At 42.5% G+C, this 25357-nt stretch overlaps 1 protein-coding gene and 1 long non-coding RNA gene across 5 annotated transcripts in view; both read right to left on the reverse strand.

Moving 5' to 3' along the window:
• LOC146510974 (partitioning defective 3 homolog) overlaps positions 1 to 25357 on the reverse strand; it is a 377572-nt gene that overhangs the window by 109236 nt on the left and 242979 nt on the right. For all 4 annotated transcript variants that reach the window (XR_014876129.1, XR_014876128.1, XM_085172912.1 and 1 more), the window contains exons 17-19: positions 22440 to 22588; positions 8859 to 9092; positions 2712 to 2919 (exon numbers count right to left, since the gene is read on the reverse strand). Coding sequence is in view for 2 of the 4 variants with exons in the window: in XM_085172912.1 (XP_085029038.1) it covers positions 2712 to 2919; positions 8859 to 9092; positions 22440 to 22588 (591 nt within the window). In the remaining 2 variants the exon portion in view is untranslated. The remainder of the gene's footprint in view (positions 1 to 2711; positions 2920 to 8858; positions 9093 to 22439; positions 22589 to 25357) is intronic.
• LOC146510975 (uncharacterized) lies at positions 4793 to 8852 on the reverse strand. The gene is made up of 2 exons (XR_014876133.1): positions 6704 to 8852; positions 4793 to 6672 (listed from the first exon to the last, which is right to left on the reverse strand). It is a non-coding gene; the product is annotated as an uncharacterized LOC146510975 (long non-coding RNA).

The raw sequence follows: 25357 nt of genomic DNA on the forward strand, positions 1-25357 counted from the left end.
ACTTCCAATCAGGCTGTCCATTAAGTGGACGTGCGCTACACGTTCATCAGGCCGTCCAAAGTCCTGCATGCAAATGAGCTCAAATTGCATCGCACTGCAAACTCTTTGAAATCTCCTTAGAGGGGGTGTTATAGCATGCATCTGTGAGAAATGCAAGGAAAAGTGGCTGCCTGGCTATCCATTTTATGCAGATGAAAACCGCCGAGACAAGCAGCACAAAGGATTAACCCAACGAGGATGTCTCCACGATGCAGCGATTTAATGGCGAGACACTCGCACGTGAAGCTCGCTAATATAAATTCTATCTGTGGCATGCAAGCCCGGGTGTTCGAGTAACTGTCAGCCAAACCTTTTGTCATGCAAAGTTAAACTTTTCACTCGGAAATCAGGGAAAACTTTTGGAACTGCTAAAAGTGAGACACACAACAGTTAGATCTTTTTCGCTTTCTTTCCCTCTCCTCCCTTTTGACTGCTAGGCATTTCACATCGCTCCAGACTGTTCTTTATAGAAAGAGTTTGCTGTTGTATCCGGTGGGACTCATTCATTCTCACATCAACTCTTTGCCATTTCTAACTTTCTGAAACGACGATGTTTTCGAACGAGGAAGAACAGGGAGGGGATAGAAGAGGACATTGTTGATGTGCAGGTCTGAGAGCTTTAAATAGAAAATGCAGGTTTGAGGTAGAGAAGTAGCAAATAGACGACGAGGTTTCGGAGTCATGGAGTCGCGGTTTTAATATTCAGGAGGCACGGGGGCTGGCGTTAAATGCACAGAGCATGGGGGGAGTGTCAGCGAGGCCTGCCACGTGCCAACTCTTAAGTGGCTGTGGCACTCAAAGATAATGAAGAACGATGATGAGGGCATGCCAAGGGCCCACATGCACTTCAAAAAAAAAAAAAAAAAAAAAAATCACCCAGAAGACACCTATCAAGCCAAGCACACAGCCACTCATAAAGGTTTGCCAACGGTGCTGATTGCATGTCATGGTGTCAAACCCGTGGCTCAAATTTCACCTGCCAATTTGGATTGCAGTTCGCTTTTTTCTCTGTCCTCCCACGAACACTTACACGTCCACGACACTGGGACGCACGAGCTTTTGTGCGTTTCACACCACATTACGCAATAAGAGGCGGGTAAGTAAATAAATCAGAAAAGTAAAAATAATGGGAGATAAGACAGCTTCCTACATTCCTCAATCATGACCTCAACACACACTTGTCATCTTTATTGTTCATTACCGAGGCGTGCGCCGTGATATGCTAACTAATCCCATTAAAGCAATCCACGTGAAAACGACTCACGGCCCGCACCGCCTCCGCCGTTAATTTATGCCATATTTAAATGTGCGTGGAGTTGAAATAATTAACGTGACTCCTAATTTTGCTTGTGGCGGACAGACGTGCTCGGTAGAAACCACCCCGGGATGTTTATTTTCCATCAACTTCCCTTTGCGCGTTTCTCCTCACACTGCCCAACCGCATTGTCCACAGTTCAAAGTGACTTGGCCATTTTTGTTGAATGTTTATAAAATGCAATTTGTATAAATTTTTGTTTTTTCTTTAAAGTTGTAAGAATATGTTGACCTAGTTTTGTTATGTAAATTTGTAATTCATTTTATTGGAAAAGGTTTTGGAAAGTGATTGGTTTATTGGTTTATGGACCCTCCCATTAATCACAGGATTAAGAGCACCCTGGAGGGGTGTGGTAAGGATATTTTTTGTTTGCCAAATGTCTGATGGGAACTCGGGAGGGTTAGGAAATGATTTTTTGACCACTTTTGAAGTTGTTAAAGCAAATTAAGTTAACTTTTGTTTAATTTTAAGTTTTAAGAAGTTATTTGGTTGATTTTTGTTTATATTTTGCACGAAATAAACGACATATGATTTTAAAACAATGGAGTCAGAAGTGCGTTCTAAAACAAACCTCCCGTTGCCACCCACGGCCTTTTCTTGGACTTTTTTGGTGTTTGTAACATAAAAGGCCGTGACATGACTGTCTTCTCAGGATGAAGAACTCTGCCAACTATTTCCAAACTGAGAGAGGAACCTCACAGCCCACAACATCTCCCAGCATCTAAGTTATTAGGCGGCCTGATGTGGTAATGACAACACTGAAGCAGTTGTGAGTGCTAATTAAATTACTTTTGCTTCAAATAGTTTTGGTTTTGTTTTACACCGATGAATATCTGTAGATGTTAAGAACAAAATCAAACCACCTGCTATCGGTCACCCCAGACAGCCTGCTCCTGAAATCTCGCTCCCGCATGATGAGGCGGCTGCTGAGAACACCAGCCACGGGCAACAACTAACTCCGACCTGCAGTCGATTTTATCGTCTTTTATTCTCAAAGCCAAATCCCCCCCGTTAGCCCCGGCATGAGCACAGAACATTTTCTTCTGGTTCACAAATGAGTGTGTTTGGATAGGAGGCACACGCGCACGGGATTATGAATAAAACATGGCGCCCTTATTAAAAATAATCTGGCTCAAAAGTGCCAGAGGCCCTTGAGGTCGATAACTCTCCTCCCCTTGCAGGGTTCAAGGAGAGGGGTCCCTGATTAGCGCCGGCAACATCCACAGAATGCATTCAAATTCCGTATGATCCAGTGGCGGATGTGGTGAGTGGAATTAAATAAAGCAGGTAGTGATTAATGCTCGTGGTGGTGGACGGTGGAGCTGTTTAGGGGTTGTGCTGAGCGTCTGGTTCCTACCTGAACAAGCCCTTCAGCACGCCTTTCTTGGATTTATTCTTGTCCTTGTCTTTGTCTTTCTCCCTTTCTGGCTTCTTCTTCTCCTTCACCCCAGACTTCTCCTGATCTTTCTGTCTGTCGTCTCTGCCGTTCAGCCCGGGGCCCAAAGTGAGGTCACCGCTGGTGGACATGGACTCTTGACCCGATCGGGAGCTTGTGTCATCATCCACTGGAGTGAAAAGATAAAAGCAACAAGGAGTGGGAGTTAAATGCCGGAAACATTCATGCCAACACAGAAAGAGAAAGACAAATAAAAAGTTATTAAACTTTGACTTGATTCCCTACAGATCACCGGCGTCATAATTGAAATAAGTACTCAACAACACTGCTTTTTCTTTTATTGTGAAAAAGCATCACTTTGGGTTTTTTTCCTCTTAGTAACATCAGAGGAGCTATAAAAAAACTAAAACTGTGTCCCATAAGGTATAACAGCTTTGAATAAAACACACTGAATACATTTGCCTCATTAGAGCAGAATATATTTACATTGTAGACTAGTTGGGACTAGTGTTGGGGCTGAACACATTTTTACTTTAGCTGAAAGCCTCGAGTTATTTCGTCTGTGTACATTTCTCAAAGATCACAAGAGAACTTCATTTCGCCAACCCCCACACAAAAAAAACCACTTCTAAAAACAGAGCGCGCTGCGATGTCTCATGAATCTGCATCTTAATTACATTTGAACTCATTTCAGCCCAGACATCAAACTGAAACCACACTCCTTAGGTGATGCAAGGTTGATTAAACTCAAAGTTTCCATCACACCTAATCAGAGCCGATGTGCAAAAATGTAATTAATCTGTCAGTAATTATACATTTAAATCATCTCGAAAAAGGCTCCCGGGGATCTTAATTGCAAATACGGTGTGCTCCGCGGTCGGCGTCGCTCCTGTCAGCGCTCCATCTCTGGCTCGGAGACATGAGGTAGATGTCCTTCAGATTACAACTTATTACAGTCTTGCGCGTCGTTGTCCAACTTCTTCCTTTGATGGAGGAGCGAAAAGCGCTTATCGCAGGGAGCGAAGGGGAAGGGGGTGGAGGAGGGGGTGCGTGATGGATTTTTGGAATACGGGATGAGGCACACTGAGGAGAAGGAGGAGCGGCTGGATTCACATTTCAAGGATGAACAGTGGGGTTTGTTTTCTCTTGCGATCTGAGGAGCTATCAGCTATTTCTTTCAGCTGTCATCTCGGAGGAAATTACTGAAATGGAATCTGAGCGCGAGCCACTGTGTATAGCCGAAACAAGAGAACGAAGCGGGGCAGATTAAACCTGCACACTCTTACAATTCATCTCTGCACAGAGCCCCTCCCTCCACTCCCCACCTCCCCAAATTCGGTCGCGGGCTCTGCATGGGCGCCGATTCTATCGCTCAATCTGGTGGCCCGCTTATCATCCACTTAAGAGTGAATAGCAGCTGTGAGCTGTATCTGGCTATTTAAATGACAGAGATTAGCAGTGGTGCTAATGCTGCTACTGCTTAGTGATGCCAAGCTGCAGATAACACCCAAAACAATGTAATCCAGAGCCTCCCAGAGAGCAGTTACAGCCATGAGTGCTTACGCATGTGTGCAAAGGCATCCATGTGTGAATGTAGATATATCTGCATGCTTTTGCAGCAAGGTTAATTTGTCTTATTGACTTAGCAGAAAGACTCATTTAAAGGGAAAGTGAAGGCTGATTTAAAAAGAAAAGAAGGCAATCAATTTTAAATATTACAAAGTTGAGAGAAAGAAGCGAAAAAATACACAAAAGCCTTTAATACCGGTTATCAAAAGGTGAGGCCGTCTGCAGCAATTTAATAGAGCTCAGAAGCAAAAGGCTGACGTCAGAGGTTCTGATGAAAGCGTCGGGACAGCGAAAGATCATTTCACAGAGACAGACGAGCAAGAAACATTTCGTCACCTTCATGAAAGTTTACAAGTGAACTTTCTTGCTTTAATAATCAAGGACGTCTAAGCCGGTCTGTCAGCAAAGGTTATGACAGACGTAAGTAAAATTGCCAGTCTTCTTCTGAAAAAAAAAAATGAAAGAAGGGATTTTTGCACAGCACAGATGATTTTTTTTTCCGTTTTCTTTTTTTTTTTTCTTTGCTCGAACCACGTAACACAAAGTAGCACAAGGGAAAGTGCATTTTTGCCCAGCGGGATATCTTGTGGGGACACATTTTCTTTAGGTGATGCCACATTCTTATTTTATGTAAATAAAAGTCTGGGAGCAGGGGAAGGCAGAGGCTTATCTGTCAACTTTGACTATTAACCTCGGTGACGAGCACAGACTGGCTGCTTTTATCTAAATTGAAAAACAGAGTTATTTGAATATCATGGGGAGAATGCAATATACAGCGGCAGGGGAAATCGGTTGCTTTCCCCATTTTTCTTTGCCGAGATAAGACTGTATTTAGTGGCTTGCCGACAGAGCTTATGAGAACAAAGCATTTCAGGCAAATAATTCCTTCTTTTTTCAAATGTCCCCCCAGCTCGTTTAATGGAATCCTTTAATGGTGAATGGAAATTTATATCGAGTGATTACTCTTGTGGTGTTGTGGTGTTATTACCTGTCGGAAAACGTAAGACGGCTGTCTCTCCGTATGCGCTGCATGTCTTTTTGTTATCAAACACTAAGTAGTGAAGGATACATGCCTTGAAAGAGAAGGTAGGGTGTCTTTCTAGTTCTTCTTTTTCTCTCTTCATATTTGAAATGAATTAAAGTAATTGTGGTTTTTAGGCCCTGTCAGGTACACAAGTAAACAAACAGATGGGAGGAATACCGGACAAAGTTCTGTCGTATATGTGCCAAAACCACGATGAGCAGACACATACATATAAGCAGGGGTGAACATAAGGGGTCCACAGGTGCGCATTCGCTGTCAAAATAAAAGACGTGCACCAGATAAGAAGTTCCAACGTTTGCGCGCATAAATTTTTCTGGAGGAAGACAGACATTTGTTTAGAACTCTTGAAGATTTTGAAGAAGCAAGCCTTTAAGCCATAGGTGTCAAACTCTGGCCCGCGGGCCAAATTTGGCCCACAGCTTAATCACATTTGGCCCGTGAAGCCATACCAAATTACTATTAGAACTGGCCTACTGGTATTATACAGCTAATATATATATTGTTTAGTATTAAGCTTTGCTTGTTCCATATTCAGTTTTTCAGCAAAACGTTTGAGTCCATAAAAAAAGATTCATTCTTATATCTAGAGGAATAAATATATTTCAATAAATATTAACGTTAGCCCGCGACTTTGTTCCAGTTTTGAATTTTGGCCCACTGTGTATTTGAGTTTGACACCCCTGCTTTAAGCAATGACTTTGGTGTTCCTCCACCTCCAAAGAAATGTCAGGCAGAGTCCGAACCGCAAAAGAAACGCTTATTCTCAGAAAAGTGGTTGCAGGAGGTGAGCTGGCTTCAAACAAATGATGAACGCACAGAGATGTGGTGCAGAATATGCTGTGAAAATCCCACTCTAGCGGACAAAAACAGTGCCTCATATGTACGCGAATTATCTGGTGTGCATATTTTATTTTGACAGTGAATGCGCACCTGCGGACCACTTATGTGCACCCCTGCATATAACATTAGGACCACCTGCCTAATATTGTTGTTGGTCTCCTTTTTGCTGTTAATACAGCCCTGACCCATCGAGGCATAGACTCCACTAGACCCCTAAAGGTGTGCTGTGGTATCTGCACCAAGATGTTAGCTGTGAGTTGTGAGGTGGGGCCTCCGTGGTTTGGACTTGTTTGTCCAGCACATCCCACAGATGCTTGATTGGATTGAGATCTGGAGAATTTGGAGGCCAAGTCAACACCTCAAACTCATTGTTGTGCTCCTCAAACCATTCCTGAATCTTTTATGCTTTGAGGCAGAGTGCATTATCCTGTATTTCCAAACTGTATTTCCATGAAAGGGTTACATGGCCTGCAACAATGTCATCTCATCTGTCACGTACCACGTAGGCGGTATGTGTCAAAGTAACACCCACATAGATGGCAGGACCCAAGGTTTCCCAGCAGAATATTGCCCAAAGAATCATACTGTTTCTTCGCACAGTGCATGATAAGCGATGCACACACACGGCTATCTGATATAAAAGAAAATTTGACTCATCAGACCAGGGCACCCTCTTCTATTTCTATGTGGTCCAGATCTGATATATTCTGATATGCATATGTCCCTGTTGTTGGTGCTTTCGTTGGCAGACAGGTATCAGCATGGGCACCCTCACTGGTCTGCACCTATGCAGCCCCATACGCAATAAACTGTGATGCACTGTCTATCCTGACACCTTTCTATCAGAACCAACATGTTGGAACAGTCCAAAGTAATTCCACGCTATGTGAATAATCATAAGTCCATAACCTAGACACCTATTGCTGATGTTGTCATGGTCCCCGTGCCTGCCCGGCTGGCCCTGTGTGGCTACACGTGTGTTGCTTTTGTCTCTCTCCTCTCTCTCTCTACTTGCTGCCTGGGCGGAGCTCATTGTGGGCTCCTGGCCTTCACCACCTGCAAGCAATCACCTGTGGCTCCTCACCTTGTTTGCTCTCGCTACTTAAGGCAGTGACTGAGAGCACCTCGCCGCTGGACTATTGAGTAACGCTCGTCAGTGCTGCTTTAGCCTAAGCCAGGTTTGAGCTCTCTTCGTGAAAGTTTTCCGTGTTAATTCCTGATCTCTGTATACAGATTCTTCGCGCTCGGTTTGGCAGTTTGGACACCGAAGCCTGTGCGTGAGTGCCGCAGTGAGAGTGGCGTGTGTGAGGAAAGGACCTTTCCAAGTGCATTCTTCTGTTCATGTGGAGCGGAGCAAGACAGGACACTTTTCCTGATTCTTCCCTGTACCCCTGGGAACCTTGGCCCCCTTCTCCTTCACCTGTATATAGTACACCGGGAGTGTGTAAATAAAATTCGGTTTTCTGTAATTTCTGTCTGTGCCGAGTCCTCCCTGTTCCCTCGTGACAGATGTGCTTTGTGCAGTGGATCTGTGAAAGCATCACTAAACTGGCCTACATTTATGTGTGAATCTGAACTGCTTTGTAATAACCTACTGATATCTTATCAGTGTTGGGGAGTAACGGAATACATGTACCGCCGTTACGTATTTAAAATACAAAATATGAGTAACTGTATTCCGTTACAGTTACCGTTTAAAAAGGTGGTATTTAGAATACAGTTACTTTGTTGAAATAAATGGATTACACAGCGGTACTTCCCTGTTTCATATTGTCGCGGGTCAGGACTGTTTGGGTTTTGTTTGACAGCTAAGTTCTGTTGTTCCAGGTGGCAGCGTTACGGTTGCCATGGTTACAGGGTGACTCTCTCTCTGCGTGTTTCCTGGGTGAGAGAGGCCTTTTTGTTGTTGTTGTGCTAAGCTAATAGGCAGAATGCTACAGGCATAGCTCTAAAGAATGTAGCATCATGGGCAGTGTAGTCCGTGCTGCAGGGAGAATGGACTGCCATACCCGTGTTATGTGTCTGTGAGCGAGGGAGGGAGAAAAAGGAAAAGTACGAGCTGTCATCGAGCAAAAACGGGAGCTGGAAGCATGTAAATATAATAATAACCACTGCAGCCAAGAAGAGTGCCTGACGAGCCCAGTTGTAAGTAAGCGATTAAGACTCGACTGTACACCGTGTTCGTGTTTTCCTTCGAAACAATCCGTTTCGTTGGAGCAGCCTTTCAACGCCTCTCTCTGTCTCTCGCAAGCAAAGTTGACCCAGACAACAAAGTAAAGCTAGTTTTCGGCTACAAGCCCGACACGAACCCACCGTATTAGCCAGAGGTCCCTTTACTACGGTTCGGAGCCGCGAACCTTCAGTAACAGTAATAAATCACAGCAATAGTACATTCACGTAGTTGTAAACAGCATGATAATATATTAAGTAATCCAAAGTATTCAGAATACGTTACTCTCATTGAGTAACGTAACGGAATACGTTACAGAATACATTTTGGGGCATGTATTCTGTATTCTGTAATGGAATACATTTTAAAAGTAACCTTCCCAACACTGTATCTTATATTGTTCATTATTTTAGCACCACAAACTTGGGCACAGAATTCTGCATCAACACGTAAACTCTACCTAAACGGCGTTTCAAACACTCACATGTGTCCACGCTGTTCTCCTCTTCTGGCGCAGTAACAGCAGCCTTCTCGTACGATTTGTCAATCGCAGCGCGGAAGCTCTCATTGCAGCCTCGGATCCTGACGATCCTCGAGCGCGACCTGCAAACATTGATCTCGCCATTCTGCACTGTCCCAGCAACGGCCGTCTGGAGGCTTTCCAAGGAGCTGGATTTCTTCAGGCCCAGTGAAGGCCCGACCTGCTGTTCTGCAGAACCTATGGAAAGATTAAATAAAGTCACTTAGACCTGGCGTATGATTAGAACTCCTCTGAAACAGAAAAAAAAAAGCTAAAAGCTGTCATTATGGTGAGTTACGAGAAGGTGCGAGTCTAGCAATTAACATGAAAAACAAATGATGCCATTGCTTGGCCAATGAAGTGTGTGAAATGAGAACAGAGTATTATATCTCCAGCGAGACATTTTCCTGTTGGGAATTATAATTCAACCTTTGTCTTTGTGTCTGCACAGTTAAATTAAGAGGCTGAAACATAATGCATATAAATGGGCCCGCTATCAAAGACACAAATGTAGCACAGCAGCGGAGTGATTATAGAGTAATGTTAAAATATAAGAAATTTCTAATACAGCATATTCACAAATTGCTGAGATGAACTGTATCTCTGAAAAAAAAAGAAAAGATTTTCCATCAGCGGTTCTCACTTAATTTTCTTTTTTAACTCAATTTCTCCAAGAGAGATTAGATAAAACAAGGTGGGGGAGAAAAGACGAGGACATGTAGGCTGAACAGATTTTACATCCATTAATCTTCAGTGCGGGTCGTATTGCAGTGTTCAGAAGCCCAAACAACATCGCACAACTGTAATACTTGGCTTCATTTCTAAGGCTTTCTGTGCAGTGACGGAGAGTAATATCATAAAGGGTACATAAGTTTAACAAGAGACACTCAGAAAGCGCAGACCTCCGCCAAGGGAGCTCACTCTCTGGGCGGTTATTTACTTTTAAAAGGATAGTACTGGATTTTCTATACATTCATTTTCTCTTCTTCTCTTGAAGTTTTATTTTAAGAAGTTTATAGCGCAGTTCACAAGTGCCTTAAGCCCAACTGGTGACAATGGAAAGACTGTCACTGTAGGTATGGGCAGTAGCTGCTAGGGGTGGGTTTTTATTATCGATTTATCGATTAAAATCGATTCTGGCTTGGATAACGTAAAATCGATTCATTAAAATCCTGAATCGATTTTTTAATATAAATTTATTTTGCCCGAAATGCCAGAATCTCAGGTGAAATCTCACAAAATTTCAACAACCACCAAACAGCTAAGACAGTAAATGAGAGCAGGTACATGGATTCTGCACAAAGACTTAAACACACAGCGCGACCCGCGGATCAGAATCAGTTAGATGTCGCCTTTCTCACGGTCGGGGCTGAAAGCCGACAGCTCGCTGATTCTGATCCGCGGGTCCGCGCTTTGTGTTCACGCCCTTTATGCGCTGATTCTAAAGCTGTTAGTTTGATGTCTCTCCAAACAATATTGACCGAACCAGCAGCAAAAGAAGATCCAAACTACGCTTCACATAAACATCGTCATGTATTCACTCTGACTTTTACTGTTTTGCTTCGACCACGATGCACAGCTCTCTCTCTCTCTCTCTGTACTTCAAGAACAGTTTCCCGTCTAAAATCTGTTTTCTTCATTATTCGCTTGCTTGTTACGCACAAGTCTACCGTTATTTACAGCGCTGTCGGCCGACGTTTTTTTTTTTTCGTTTTATATACTTCCAAAAAGAAAACCTAATTTCTGCCGTTCAATACTGAACAAATTTAAACTTTTTAAAATTATGCAAAATGCAAAACGCTTAGCCGTGTCTCTAATAAAACCGCTGTAACTTCAGAGGTAACGTTCATGTGTTGATTAATGGTTTTCTTTCGTTTTTGATGTACTGCAGAATATTTTTATAAAATCCCAGGCCAGGAAAATCACCTTCATGTTTTTCTGTGTTTTATCCTCAGCTACTTTGACACAAATGCCTCTGCTGTGACGCTCACACCTTTGATAAAGTCTTGCGTGTGTCAGCTTCCTTTTTAGAGATACAAAAATATGTAAATGTACCGATCTGAATTATAATATTTCTGACTGTCAAAATTTCCCAGATTCAAATCGAATTGAATCGAATCGAATCAAATCGAATCGTGGATCGAATCGATTCGAGACCTTGTGAATCGGAATTGAATCGATTCTAGAAATCAGTGACGATACCCAGCCCTAGTAGCTGCCCAAGCACTTAAATACCATTAACTATACTCTAAATGTCTAACTGTGACATCATCAACAAAATCAGATAAGAGAAGTATGATGGATGTTTGGTTTGATCAGACAAACATTATGTAGCAGGAGGTCATGTATAATAGGTGTTGATTTGTAAATAACTTGACATGAATAACAGTATATTTCTAAATAACCAGGCACGTATCTCCACGATACTCTCTGGAGCTGATTGATACTGCGTGGTAAGCAGAGCAAATGTTAAACAGCCACCCTCTCTGATATTTGAGCCAGGCCCACACATCTGTAATTATTTTTCCAATGCTTGCCGGGGGTTTGTTTAGGGTATGTAAGTGGAGCGCGACTCAGGTATTGGTATTTCATTTTGCTGGGGAGCGTCCGTCAGGTCCCTGGAGCTCTTACCTCACCCACCAGTTGGTAAACAAGCAACCCGGTTGACTTTTCCCGTCCCCTTTGTTGTGCTTTGATTCAGTATACAGCAAGACGCTGTCAAACTTAACAAGATGGATTTCTGACTATGTGCCAGTGAAGCCTTGTTGTGAGGCTATGCAGAGGAAGCGATCAGTAATAAGGATTAAGCTGTTAATTCAATTATTTTATTAGCTCCAAAGGCTCTCTGAGGGTGTAGCAAATGTCTGTGGACTCGGGGACAGAGTGGCATTGTGTCTTTATGACTCCCCGTAGACCACACATGTCACAAATAGTGTTTCCTCTGTGGCTTCAAGTGGTGTAAATAAATGTCTTCTGCAGCTCTTCCTGTTGGTTTTCAACAGCACATGTTTTTCTGTCGTCTGCCCCACTGAACAGAACACCCTGAGTTTATTTGCATGTGTGGGCACCATGCAGGGACTCCCTAACAAGCACAGAAACAAAATTCACCAACTCGCACGTCTATACAATCAAGGACTTTCGACGTGTTTAAAGTGGCCTAAATGAGGCATATCCCACTGCTGCTGGGTGATCCCAGTGGATCTTTAGGCAAAGAAAATAAATCCCTCTAACACTTCCCCCCATGCAACCTCCAGACAGGATGAGTGTGTTAATGCACAAAAGTTGCAGAAGAACAAATAAGAGCTTAGGAAAAAGGGAACACTTTCCCTGCAGTGCAAAAATGCACACCCTGCAGCTACTTACAATTATTGTACCAATCATATTACAAACCTACAATAACTATCAACTACTATTACTAGCAGTGTTGGTCAAGTTACTTGAAAAAAGTAATCAGTAACTAATTACTGATTACTTCCCCCAAAAAGTAATCCCGTCACTTTACTGATTACTTATTTTCAAAAGTAATTAATTACTTAGTTACTTAGTTACTTTTTAATAACACGATTTACAACCTGAATAGGTGATAAAGCGATAGATCTTTCAGCCCAATTCTACTTTTTCTGCATAATCCATCATACAAAATGTAATCAAATAGAAAAGTCTCTTTTTAAAACTTGTTTTATTAGTTTTAATCTTTTAACTTTATGCATCAAGCAAAAATTTAATTATATGCAACATTCTCTGACTGGAAGAAATTTGTTTAATATTTAAACCTATTTTCTGCACATTCCAGCACATAAAATATTTTTTTTGTGTGTTTACACTCACTCTTTCAAATAGATGCAAGTAAAACACAGCAGAAAATAAAGTCAAAGACTAGCGGTCCTGTTGCTCTATTTTCACCTGTAAAGCAGGAGCGGCGTAGGCGGAGGATTACCCTGGTGCAGGTGTGCCGCAGCGGTCAGTGGAAGAATCCGTGAGTTTCTTTGTGAATTTCCCATTACGTCGTAGCTACTCGGTGTTTGCTTGGAAGTTTAGGTTTTTTTTTTCGCTGTATAAAGAAGTTTTCTTCCCACGCACAACGGACACTAATGTTTTTGTCACTTTTTATGGAATCAAACTCAAAGTAAGGTCAGTACTTCCACGCTTTAAACGCTGCACACTCATACTCTCTCCCGCACTCGATGGATAATATTATTATCCATTGTTGCTCTGTACACAGCTGTTTTCACCAACGTCACACTTGCTTACGTCACTATCATGAGACATTCTCGCAAAAAAAAAATCACGGTTTTAGTAACTCAGTAACGCAGAGTTCCTACGGGAAAGTAACGGTAATCTAATTACCGTTTTTGCAATAGTAATCCCTTACTATACTCGTTACTTGAAAAAAGTAATCGGATTACAGTAACGCGTTACTGCCCATCTCTGATTACTAGTACATACCATTTAAGCTAAACAACTAAAGAAGATATTGCCAAAAGAATTCACTCACCCATCCAAATCATTGAATTCAGGTGTTCCAGTCACTTCCACTGGCACAAGTATATAAAAACAAGCACCTACGCATGCAGACTGCTTCTACAAACATTCGGGAAAGAATAAGGTGTGTTCAGTGAATTCCAGTACTGTGATAGGATGTGATAGGTACTGTGAAGTCCAGTTGTGAAATTTCCTCACTACTAAATATTCTGTTAGTGGTATCATAACAAAGTGGAAGCAACTGGGAATGACAACAACTCAGCTTTGCTCAAGACAGACAACAGTGTGTAGAGAGCTTCATGGAATGGGTTTCCATGGCCATGCAGCTGCATCCAAGCCTTATATCACCAAGTGCAATGCAAAGTGTTGGATGCAGGACTCCAGTGGGGAAGAGTGGAGACGTATTCTCTGCAGTGAAGAATCACGCTTCCCTGCCTGGCAATCCGATGGATGAGTCCGGCTTTGGAGGTTGCCATGAGAACAGTGTGAAGTTAAGTGTGGGGTTGTTTAAAGATGAAAGGAACTATTAATGCTTCAGCATACCAAGACATTTTGGACAATTTCATGGTCACAATTTTGGGGGAACAGTTTGGGGATGGCCCCTTCATGCTCCAGCATGACTGTGCACCAGTGCACAAAGAAAGTCCCATAAAGACATGGATGAGCGAGCCTGGTGTGGAAGAACTTGACTGGGCTGCACAGACTCCTGATCTCAACAAGATAGAACACCTTTGAGAAGCATTTGAGCGGAGACTCTGAGCCAGGCCTTTGAATCCAACATTATTACAGACCTCAAAAATGTCCTTCTGGAAGAGTGGTCAAAAATTCCCATAAACACTCCAAAACCTTTTGGAGGTTGTTCCCAGAAGACTTGAGGCTGTTATAGCTGTAAAGGGTGGGTCAACATTACATTAAACCCTATGGATTAATAATGGGAGGTCACTGAAGTTCATATCCATGTGAAGGCAGACAAGTGAATACTTTTGTTAGTATAGCGTACTAGTTGCATGGGACTTGTTTTAAAAGGAGTAAGTTATGTTACATGTAGTATCTTTCGAGTCAAAGGGTCATCCCTGTTTCTGCTGCATTTGCTACCAATGAACCCTTAGGGAGAGCATGAGTGCTTCCCCCTCATCCGTAGCAGCTATAGATCTAAAGTCAGACAAGACACACAGGCTAAAAGCTCATCTGTTTGCCAATGGTGGGTTCCAGACCAGCGACCATACCATTTCTCCTCTCTCCTTGCCAAATTTAATGAAAGTGCTCAGTCCCATGAGAGCCTACACTCACTCAAGCATCAATCATATCATTTTGCATCCTACTTAGTGAGGAGATCTCATATGCCTTTCTTTTATGCTGCATAGGACAGTAAAATGAAACTTTACTGCGCGCTACAAATGTCTAGAAGGTCAAAAGTTCTCTCGTAGCAGCAGCCAAAGATTCATTTTACTTTTTAGTTTCTCAGTGGAGGTGGGTCCATTTTATTAGCATGACAAATATCAATGCCAGGAAAGCATAAACAGACTTACAAGACCAACTGAATGCAAGTAAAAAAAAAAAAAAGAATCATCTAATTCGTTTGAAGAAGCAATTTCATCCTGCAAAGGACAAGAGAGGACGGCCTGAAGTAAAAAATTCATTATAAGAAAGCATAGGCACAGAAACAGCATGACAGAAAAATGATGGAGTGTTTCATCCTTTGAGGATAAAACTCAATCAATCCGGTACAAATGCCATGTAAAGTTGGATTTTTTTTTCTTTTTTTGAGGCTTAAGCATTAAAGCCTGCCAACGACGGACACACAGATGCCAGGGTGCATGGCTGACACAATGGGATTGCAAGTTAGACCTGCACGGGATGCAACAGTTCAAGGGAACAAAAATGACATCTGCTGTACTCAGAAACAGGGAATTATCCTCCTGCTTGGTATTCCGCGCCGCAGTCCTGCTCGCCATTGTTTCTCGTCGGCGCGGCGGTTAACTGAGAAAAGCGCCGAGACAAAGAGAACGGGAGAGCGAGGCAAAGAGACGGTTTTTGCCCACCGACCCAACTGCCTCAAACCTGCCTTTGTTTTCATCAGAAGCAGCCCCGGCTCTCTCCTGGGAGGGTTTGACGGACAGCTCTCTGTGTGCCAATCTATTATGTGATTCCTATCACACAACAGAAACCTCGGTGCTCTGCTCCTCATCTCCTTCTTATTCAGAGGAATGAAAATACATATTTCCCCAACTGCATACAGACATGAGTTTGCCACTCCCTGCACGTCTGGAGGAGAAATGAAAATCATCAAAATGAAATACACAAAGAGAAAGACAATCAGACTAAATGGGGTGAAAGTGCACCTGGTTGCAAACAAACCTGGCCCGCGTGCTGCGTACTTTAGCCAGATTAAGGGCAAGGACAGTTAATTGGAGAAGATCCATTGCCATTAAACGTTAAAGGGGCACTGTGGCAAACTTCATGAATAAATCAGTGGTGGTTATTACAGGGACACAAGCCCATGGTATAATTAGAGCAGCTAAAAACTATGCTTTGCAGCCATTATTCACCACGGACCCTTGCATGTAAAGATCTGTGTACAGACAGGGGCTCCATTACACATAATTTATTCAGAGTGTCGGGGCTTTAAGGAGGGTGGTAAAAGGGTAATTATGTTGAAAATAACCTCCAAGATGGTCGGAGGAAGGCCACGTCCAGGTATCCCAGTGGAAGTGAGGCGTCGCTGGGTCAGCTGCGCTATTATGTCTCTGCCAGTTGTGGACCATTAGCCCGACAGAGGACGTCCTCCACACGCTCAGCATATGTCACAGGAAATCATTATAAGCCGGACTTGGTTAACATCTCAATTAAGGATGCTGGATATTTTGCTGCACACTTTTCAGGCTTCAAAGAAATCCAGTGAATTTTGTTTTGGGTTTGTTTATCATCGTTCGGTGTAGAGTACTTTTCCTACATGAAAGCTCTTCATTTAAAGAAGCTGACAACTCTACTGGCAAGACTGGAAATTCACTGGATTAGTGGTAGACTTGGCTGGAACAGACATTCACAATTACAGTAAGCATAAAAACATCTGCCAGGTTCTCATTTACTACCACTGGCCTATCTGTGACTGGATCGTCTGCCAGCTTTCTACAAGGAAAGTCTCCACTCATGTGTTTGGTAGTCTATGAGATGTGGCTAATCGAGAGCGCTTTGCTCTCAGACTGCTGGTTTAATTGTGGTTGCTCTGGTATTTAAAAGTAGAATGGGAGGCTGAGACCTTCAGCTTTCAAGCTCCTCTACGGAAGCAGCTCCAAATTAGGATTCAGGAGACAGACAGACACCTTCTCTCCTTTAAAGATTAGATTTAAAGTGTTTCCTTTCTGATAAAGTTTATAGTTAGGGCTGGATCAGGTGAGCCTGAATCCTCCCTTAGTTCCACCCGCTGCTCGGGGATTCCCATGTTTCTCCTTCACTCAATGTTTTGTAGTCTCTGTATGTTTATACATGTCTTGTTTCTTTATGTTGTTGTGGGTTCTTAAGAATGACACCATTACTTGAAGAGAAGGTATTTTATCGAACTGTGGTTCACATGTAAACAAAGCTTCGCCATCACAGTCTACTCCGAGGTAACTCCCTCTGGCTCTCTAGCTCCCCCTACAGTCTAGGAGTATTAACAACATAAAACATGATACTAGGCAAATAAGGATTTGCTGTTATCATTACGATACACAACTCTGCATTTAATAATCAATTATGATTCATCTCTGGCTCTCTTCCACAGTGTATCTTCTGTCATGTCTCCTTCCCCTCACCTCCAACAACTCACAGCAGATGGCTGCCCCTCCATAAGCCTGGTTCTGCTAGAGGTTTTTTTCTATTAAAAGGGAGTTTTTCCTTCCCACTGTCACCAAAATGCTTCCTCAAGGGTGGTTCTCTGATTGTTGGGGTTTTCTCTGTATTATTGTAGGGTCTTTAACCTTACAACATAAAGTACATTGAAGTAACTATTGTTGTGATTTGTGCTAATGCATAAAAATAAAACTGAATTACTGAACTTAATTTGAAATACACTGAAATACCCAGTTTAGGCACAATATAGACTCTTGTTTTGTTCAAATACTCCCTAAAAACAACAGCTATGTTAATTAGTGGTCAAGATTCAGTCATCATTTCATCCTGTGTCAGTTTAATGGAGTGATTGCACTCTGTTTTATTCAGCCTCATTCAAACCAACCTGGCTGTGATGGATCAATTGCAGAAGCTGAAGAGGCCAACCTGCCAATGAACATCTTTCTATTGCAAATGCTACTGCATTGCCAGGCTCCATGCAGCCCTTCACATCTCATGGAGTAATGAGTGTTTTCTTCAGTCATTTGCACTGCAGAACGAGCACAATGGCACAGGTTCCCAAATTAGTTACCAAGCCTCTATTCACTGCCATTCAACTCCTTTTCAGCACCAGAAAAAAAAACCCTTTTGATCACACTGAAATTAGCTCAAACAGCACTCTCGGTTATATGCATCTGAAGGGGGCTGAGATTACAAATCCAATAATGGCTGGTTATGAGCTAGTTATGGAATAAGAGTGGGACTGCTTTTCCGATCTCTATTACTGACCCGTGGATGGAACCGAACATCATATTGGTTGACCTCATTAGCGGCGGCAGGGCACAGAGCTTATTTCTGCTCAAGTTCTTGTCGCACTGTGCTACTCTTTACGGACCAAACAAACATTAGTGCAGTCTGCACAACATCATGAAACGCACACAAAGAAATAAGAAAGTGAAGCGCAGACACAAAGCAAGAGGAGCAGGTCTTACACTTCATGAAGGAGCCGTCCATCACGAGGTAAAGTGTCCGGCATGTGCTAACGTCTCACTGCCAGCACCGACACCTCACGTCGCTTTCTTCCCTTTTCTTCTCTCACTCAATTTTATTCCCCATTTAAATGGGATTGAACTGCAGGGTGTCCGACCCGTTTAGCATATTTCAACAATGATGGGTTTCAAAGTCATGAAATCCATCTGCTGATGAGATTTGGGAGCAGCTGGAACATGATTAAAAGGAGGGACAAAATACCTAGTGACCGAATAAAATGTAAGTCAGTAGGGAATAGCTTTCTTGAGCGTGTTAACTACTTTTTCTTTTATTCCTCTGAGTAATTTGAAAGCAGAGAGCGGCTTTATTAGCGCGCTATTGGGAAAGCAGAGCGGTATTCTTACACCTGCTAGCTGAGCTAAGTTCTAATGTCCAGCTGTGTGGCGAAGGCACGGCTTAAGGGAGAGCGCTGGCACTACTTTCTTTGGCTCACTTCATTTTCAGATCTGCTCGCACAATACCCAGAGGTCGTTTTTGCATTGGGCGGCTTTCATGTAATTATTTCAGAAAAAGAATAAGCATGATAGCATAGCAGTGAATAAGCATGATAGCATAGCAGCGTCTTCCTCTGAGATAAATGGAAGTGCGGTGACTGGTCACATGCCAAATCACAAACCATGTGTATTTCATTTCGAACGTTAAGTCTAGCGCTTGTGTTTCATCTATTGACTGAAATAGGACTGAATTTTTCTTGTGGGGAAACCATGTCAGCTACAAGAGTTATTATGACTGGAATAAGTTTGTTATTTCCCTGAACCATCTGAACACTGTGATATTCTCATTGATGGATTATGATTTTGTGTTGGCGAGGATTTCTGTCAGCTGGATATTTCACAAACTCAATTGGGCCCAGTGAAAGGGAAGGGGATGATTTTTTTTTTTTTTTTTTTTTTTGGGGGGGGGGGGGGGGGGTAGTTTTTTTGAATTTCATGTAATAAAAACCACAGGCACGCCCGCGCACAGACACAGAGGGATCTTGATAAAGAAATAATACAGCAGTAACAGAGATTTGTAAAAGATCAATTACACTGGTTATCTCGAATGTGTGAGGCGCCGTCTTATGAGTACATTAATCAGGATCTTTGTTAAAAAAACAGAAAGAAAGAAAGAAAGAAAAGCTGTAGTTTACCACTAATCCAATGCACAAACAAACACGCAAAGACTCCACTTTGAAACAATTAAGAAGCTTTTTTGATTAAACTCATTGATAACGTGTGCATTTGCAATGATGAGAACACCATCAAAGCCTTATCTCAGCATCCCTTCCGTTCTACTTGCTTCCTGTCCTCAGTGATATCCAATTATATTTGAAACACTGAGAACTTAATGGAAACCATTTCAGGCCAACTAATAGGGGTGGGGGGAAAAATCGATACTGTGTAGTATCGTGATATTTTGTTTGCTAATAATGTATCGATACAGGGACAGCAGAAATCGATATTTTGTTACAAAAAAAGTTTTTGTGGACTGGAACATTCCTTCACTGTCCAAATGTGTTTAACTTTTTTTTTGGCAGCAATAAACATGACAGTTTACTTATTTTAATTTAAGACATGTTTTATTTTAATTAAGTTTAAAACTTTTTTATTTAATGTAAAATTATATTTTGTTTTAATTTACTTTCAAATTCTTCAGTTGCTGAAGGGGCTGCATAGTTTTCATAAACTGCATAGTTCAGAATAGCTATAATTGTACCAGATGGTTGATTCAGTTAAGTTGGACTAGACTGTAATACAAACCGTTCAGTTTGTCAACAATAAAACTGAAATGAGAGAAAGACTGAGTGTGAGACTTTGATATTAGATAAAATGAATATTGATAAAGTTTACCTTTATGTACAGAATCTGAATATTGCAAAATATTTTTAAAAAATTGCAATAATATCGTATCGTGCGTTAAGTATTGTGATAATATCGTATCGTGGGATGTATGGTGATTCCCACCTCTACCAACTAACTGCTGAACAAAACCCATCCGATGGCTGACGGTTTTCTTCTCCCGAACTTTGCGTTTGTAGAAAAGTTTCAATGGTGGACAGAAGGTATTACAAAGGATCTAGACCCCACAGAGCTCGGTGCAGTGGCCCAGACCTGCACCAGTCTGTGGGCGAGTCAAAGATTTCTACAGGTCTCTGGGCTCCATGTGGAAAAGAGTTGGCTGTTATCTGTTGTGATTAGTCAGTGATCCGAGAGAAGGCAGCGTCTGCTTCAGTCTCAGCGGGACAAGCTTGGAGTTCACACCATCTTCTTCCCTGGATACAGTTTGTCTGTTTGAGAGTGTGCTTGCCCAGTGCGTGTTTGTGTAGGCCTGCATCTGACTGGCTCTCCCATCACTAAGCATTGTGCACTTGCGCTTGTGTTTTTATCCTTGCTCCACTGGACAAAGGGCCATGGGGAATGGAGGCCAAAAGAGGAGAGGTGGTGGCTGGACAGGACTGAAGTGACTGTGTGTGTATTACTGTATTAGCCGTGCTGAGTGGAAAAAAAATTGAAAGGAGACACGCAGTCATCACAAGGTAGAGGATTGTTTTCTTTGTACGGCCAAGCTTAGGATGCCAAACCAGAAAAACACTTCTTGCTCAAAAGAAAAAAGTAGTACATGAGGTGAATTTACTTTTGTGTAATATCAGTAATCTGCCTGAAATTAGGCTTAGAAAAAAATCCATTAACTTGTTGCAGAGACAAGATTGAACGTATGATCATATCTGCACACTAACTATTAAGCTACCAGTATTTTCTGGCATATACTGACATTAGGGATGCACCGATACCGATACTGGTATCGGCCTCAATACCACATTTTCTAAAGTACTCGTATTCGTTAAAAGTCCCCCGATACCGGGGACCGATACCACGGTCTGAGACCTGTCTATGTTTGAGCAGCATGTAAGGGATTAATCACAGGCGCCGAGTGCCCGCCCCCAGGCCCCGGCTGCAGCTCAGAGCTGAGAGAAGGCGAGGCGAGACAAGTCAGCCGTGTGGAACTATTTCAAAGTGAACAAAGATGCGAAAACAAAGGCGGACTGCAAATTGTGCTCAGCGAAATTGTCCAGAGGAGGCTCTAAAGGTAGCGCATTTAACACAAGTAATTTAATCAAGCACCAAAATCCCAACATGACAACGAGTACAAAGAGTTTACCCACGGTTATTTACCCATGCTTATTAGCACAGAGGAGCATAGCTGATGTTATAGCAGTGGGACGGAAAATAGTTGGGCATTTTAAACATTCCGCCTTAGCCTACTCCCGCCTCGAGGACATTCAGGGACAGCTCAACCAGCCAATAAAGAGACTGCAGCAGGACGTACAGACGCGCTGGAACAGCACGTATTACATGCTCCAGTCCCTCATTGAGCAAAAGCGAGTGCTGGGCGTGTCTGAGCACGAACTCCCTGACTATCTCACCGCTCACCAATGGGCTCTTATGGAGACGACTGTTGCCATCCTCGCCCCCTTTGAGGAACTAACTAAAAAAGTGAGCAGCTACGACGCACTAGCCTCTGATGTCATCCCAGCTGTGACTGTGCTAGTGAGACTTCTAAACAGAGAAACAGATGAACAAATTTAAAATTAAATTTTGTTTTTTATAATTATTTATTCTGTAATATGTTGCATACAACATGCTTTTCATTTTAAATAAATGTTCTTAATTCCAAACTAGTCCCTTGTTGTTGTTTTTTTGTTAAATTACAGGACTAAAGCTGTTACCTGTAAATTTAAATCATGTCTTTATTAAGTACTCGGTATCGGTATCGGCGAGTACTGAAATGCAAGTACTCGTACTCGTTTCCAAAAAAGTGGTATTGGTGCATCCCTAACTGATATCCATGCTGTTGGATTAATTCATGCAAAAGAAAGGGAAATAATATTTTGTCATTTAGCAGGACACTGACAGGTAACCGCCACAAGCTCAGGAAAATACAGGTTTCTGGTGATGGACAAATCGGCCCTCTGTACATGAACACAGCAGTCCTGCTTTCTCCTGTCCTTTTGCCAAAGAGTCCATGGGCAAAACAATAAATGTGAAACATGATCCAAGTCAGCTCTGCTGGCCCTGGTGTGTGTGTGAGAGAGAGAAGATGTGCAAAAAGGGAAACTGCTAAGACAAGAAGGCAGGAAATACAGTAAGTGTAGTCCATTCCCAGAGTTGTCAAACTTTCCCCTGTAGATGTGTGTTTGTGTGATGGTTCGGGCTTAGCACTTGCCTAAATCCATGCTCTTGGACTTGCGAGACTTGATGATCTCCAGCTGTGCAGGATTCTCGTACTGCTTCGTGCGCTTTTCCGACATACTCTGGCGACCATACCCCTCCCTCTGGAATGAAGTGCCAGGGTCTGCGTCCGGACTGAGCGAACTACAGTTTGATAGGAAAAAAAGACAGAGGGACAAAAAGAGGTAGAAGTATTAGATACTGGCAAGTGTAGAGTCACTCTTTTCATTCATATTGAAGACATATTTTTTCAGTCATCTACACAGTGCATTAAGTCGCACTTACATGGCCAGGAGACATCCTGATGATAAGACTGAGAAATAAAATCGCCCTATTAATATTCACACAACCCCAGACCTCAGCCTAAAATACCCCTTTGCTATCAGATAATGACCATCGACATTCAATATGCACACACACACACACACACGCACCTTTCATTTCAAAGCCTTTCCTCATCAAGGACACCTACACATATGCTTAGTGGGTTCAGGACACACCACAAGTGGGAGGCAGGGCCTTGGCCTAGATGCGTATAATACCCCAGGTAAGGTGAGGTTCTCTGGGGTCACGGCCACTCAAATACCGCCCTCCTCCAGTACGTCTGGAGCAGCAGCAAGGCCCATCCCACTGCAGCACACTCCGTTTGAGATCCTCTATCTTTGTCTGGATCTTAATTGAAAATCGGATGGGAGCAGGGAAAGGAGGTCGAGAGAGGCGGACACTGGCATTTGCATGCGGGGACGTGCATTTACAATTAGGTGAGAAGCGCTTTGCAATTTCAGGGCAGATGGAAGGTAGGGATGCAGCATCAGTGAAATCTAATAAATGCTACATGCAGCCATTTCTTTTCTTCACATGGTGCTCGTACGCGAACGTTTCAATAACAGCAGAATTTTCATCAAATAATCACATTTCTTTGGATTTGTGGAGCTTTTATGCAAAGTCGAAAGCCGTAACTGCAACTATGTAACTTCAGGAGTAGTGAGGAAGTGGATATTTGTAAACGTATCGTCTTGGAGCAGATGCTACTTTAAGCAGTCCTCGGTATTTGGAATATCAGCTAACTGCAGGCGTGCCGGCACTCGTTTCCATGTAAACAATTCTTATTTAGGTCGTCAACCCCACTTAACAAGAGAGCTGCATCAATGTGTCGCAGAGGGGGCTGGCGTCAATGTGTTGCTTTACCGTCAACCGTACCTGACAATCCCAACTAAGATCAGACTGTCTCGCAGGACCATCTCCAGATGACACAGGAAGAGAGGGAGGTGGAGCAGGAACAGAAGAATGACAGCACAGATGTATTATTCATTTATACATCATCCCTCGCTTTTTCCTCCTCTCATCATTCTGAGCCCCGCAAAAAAAAAAAAAAAAAGGGCGAGCATGGCCTGTATTTTTCTGTCTCTGCAAATGTCATGTGTCGGAGCGTGACTGAAGCTGTGCAGATGGGAAAGGATGCATTTTCAGCCCGAATTTAGATTTCATTTACGCTCACTGGTGTTGTGTTATGGAGCTGAGTTGCAAATGGAGGCAACATAGGTGAAAGTGAGAAACCAGCAGGTGGGAATCACACAGGGGTCGTCACTCGGGTACAGAGAGCTGACGACCACACTAAGATTTGTGAGAGTAATTAAAGAAACTAGCAGCTGGGACAAAAAGGGCACGCAGCTTTTTTGGAGCAAAAATAGTGATAAATCTGCGCGAAGAAAGAGCGAAGTTGAGAGGGAGCAGCTGAGCGGGTGGTGTAAATTCACTTAGCTGGAGGCCAGAGCTGTTGGTTTAAGCTGCTGCCCATTTTAGCACCATCTCTGATTTACTTTGGCACATACGGAGCAGTGACTAAATGCCTAGCATGTGGATCTAGGGTAACCTGAAGAGAAGCGGCAACTGTGCTGCTCTGAACTGCTTTTTAAGCTAAGGGTACCTGCTGTTGGAACCTGCACCTCAGGTCTCAGAAGCCATAACTATTTAAAGAGGTGGCGATGACCAGCAGCTAAGCAGTTCCTGAGTTTGAATCTTCATCACAGGTTTAAACTATCTTGGCCTGAAGGCACGTGTAGACTTCACATCTTTTTATATATACTCTATTCAGAGACAATTAAAGCATCTAAAACCTCACGCGTCATTCTCGCCAGAACATTTTTTTTTTTTTTTACTGTAAACTAACACAAAGGTTTACAGCTGCTAATGAAAGTATAAAGATGGGGACAAAATTATTAGCTGCCCCTTATGAAATTGTATTTTTTTCAAAATTATCCCAAATGGGGTTTTTGTTTAAACAGAGCGGAGATTTTCAACATAGCATTTCAAGATTCAAGATCCTTTATTTGTCACGTGCATAGTTATACGAGTACAACACGAAGTGAAATGTGTCCTAATACACTCCTCGACTGTGCAAAAAGAGAGAGAACATTATATACAGCAGCTGAATATATACAAAGAGGACATTATGTGCAGTAAGTGAGTGAATTATATATATATGAAAACATATAGTTTCTTTAGAAAGCCTAAATTATTTATCTTTGCACACAATAACAGAACTATTTCAGAAAAAAAACAAAAATGACAAGTGTCAATATAATTATCAACCCGGAAAAACTGGCCTGACATCGTCCCCATAGCGAAACATGGCGGTGGGAGGGTTATGCTGGGGGAACGCTTCAGTGTGTCTGGAACTGGGAATTTCATCAAGGTAGAAGGAATTATGATGAAAGATGGATATGTGAAGATTTTGAAAGAAATCAAAGTAGTCAGCAGTAAAACCGGGTCTGGGTCATCGTTTTGTCTTCCAACCCGATAACGATCTAAGACATATGGCGCACCTGGTGAAGAACCAAAGCTGTGTTTCAGACTCCTTGTTTTGGTGAAGAGCAGTTTGGAAATGGTTTTAAGAATAAGGTTTTCATAGGG

This window comes from Neolamprologus multifasciatus, chromosome 9 (genome assembly GCF_963576455.1).
Source record: "Neolamprologus multifasciatus chromosome 9, fNeoMul1.2, whole genome shotgun sequence".
Classification (NCBI taxonomy): Eukaryota; Metazoa; Chordata; class Actinopteri; order Cichliformes; family Cichlidae; genus Neolamprologus; species Neolamprologus multifasciatus.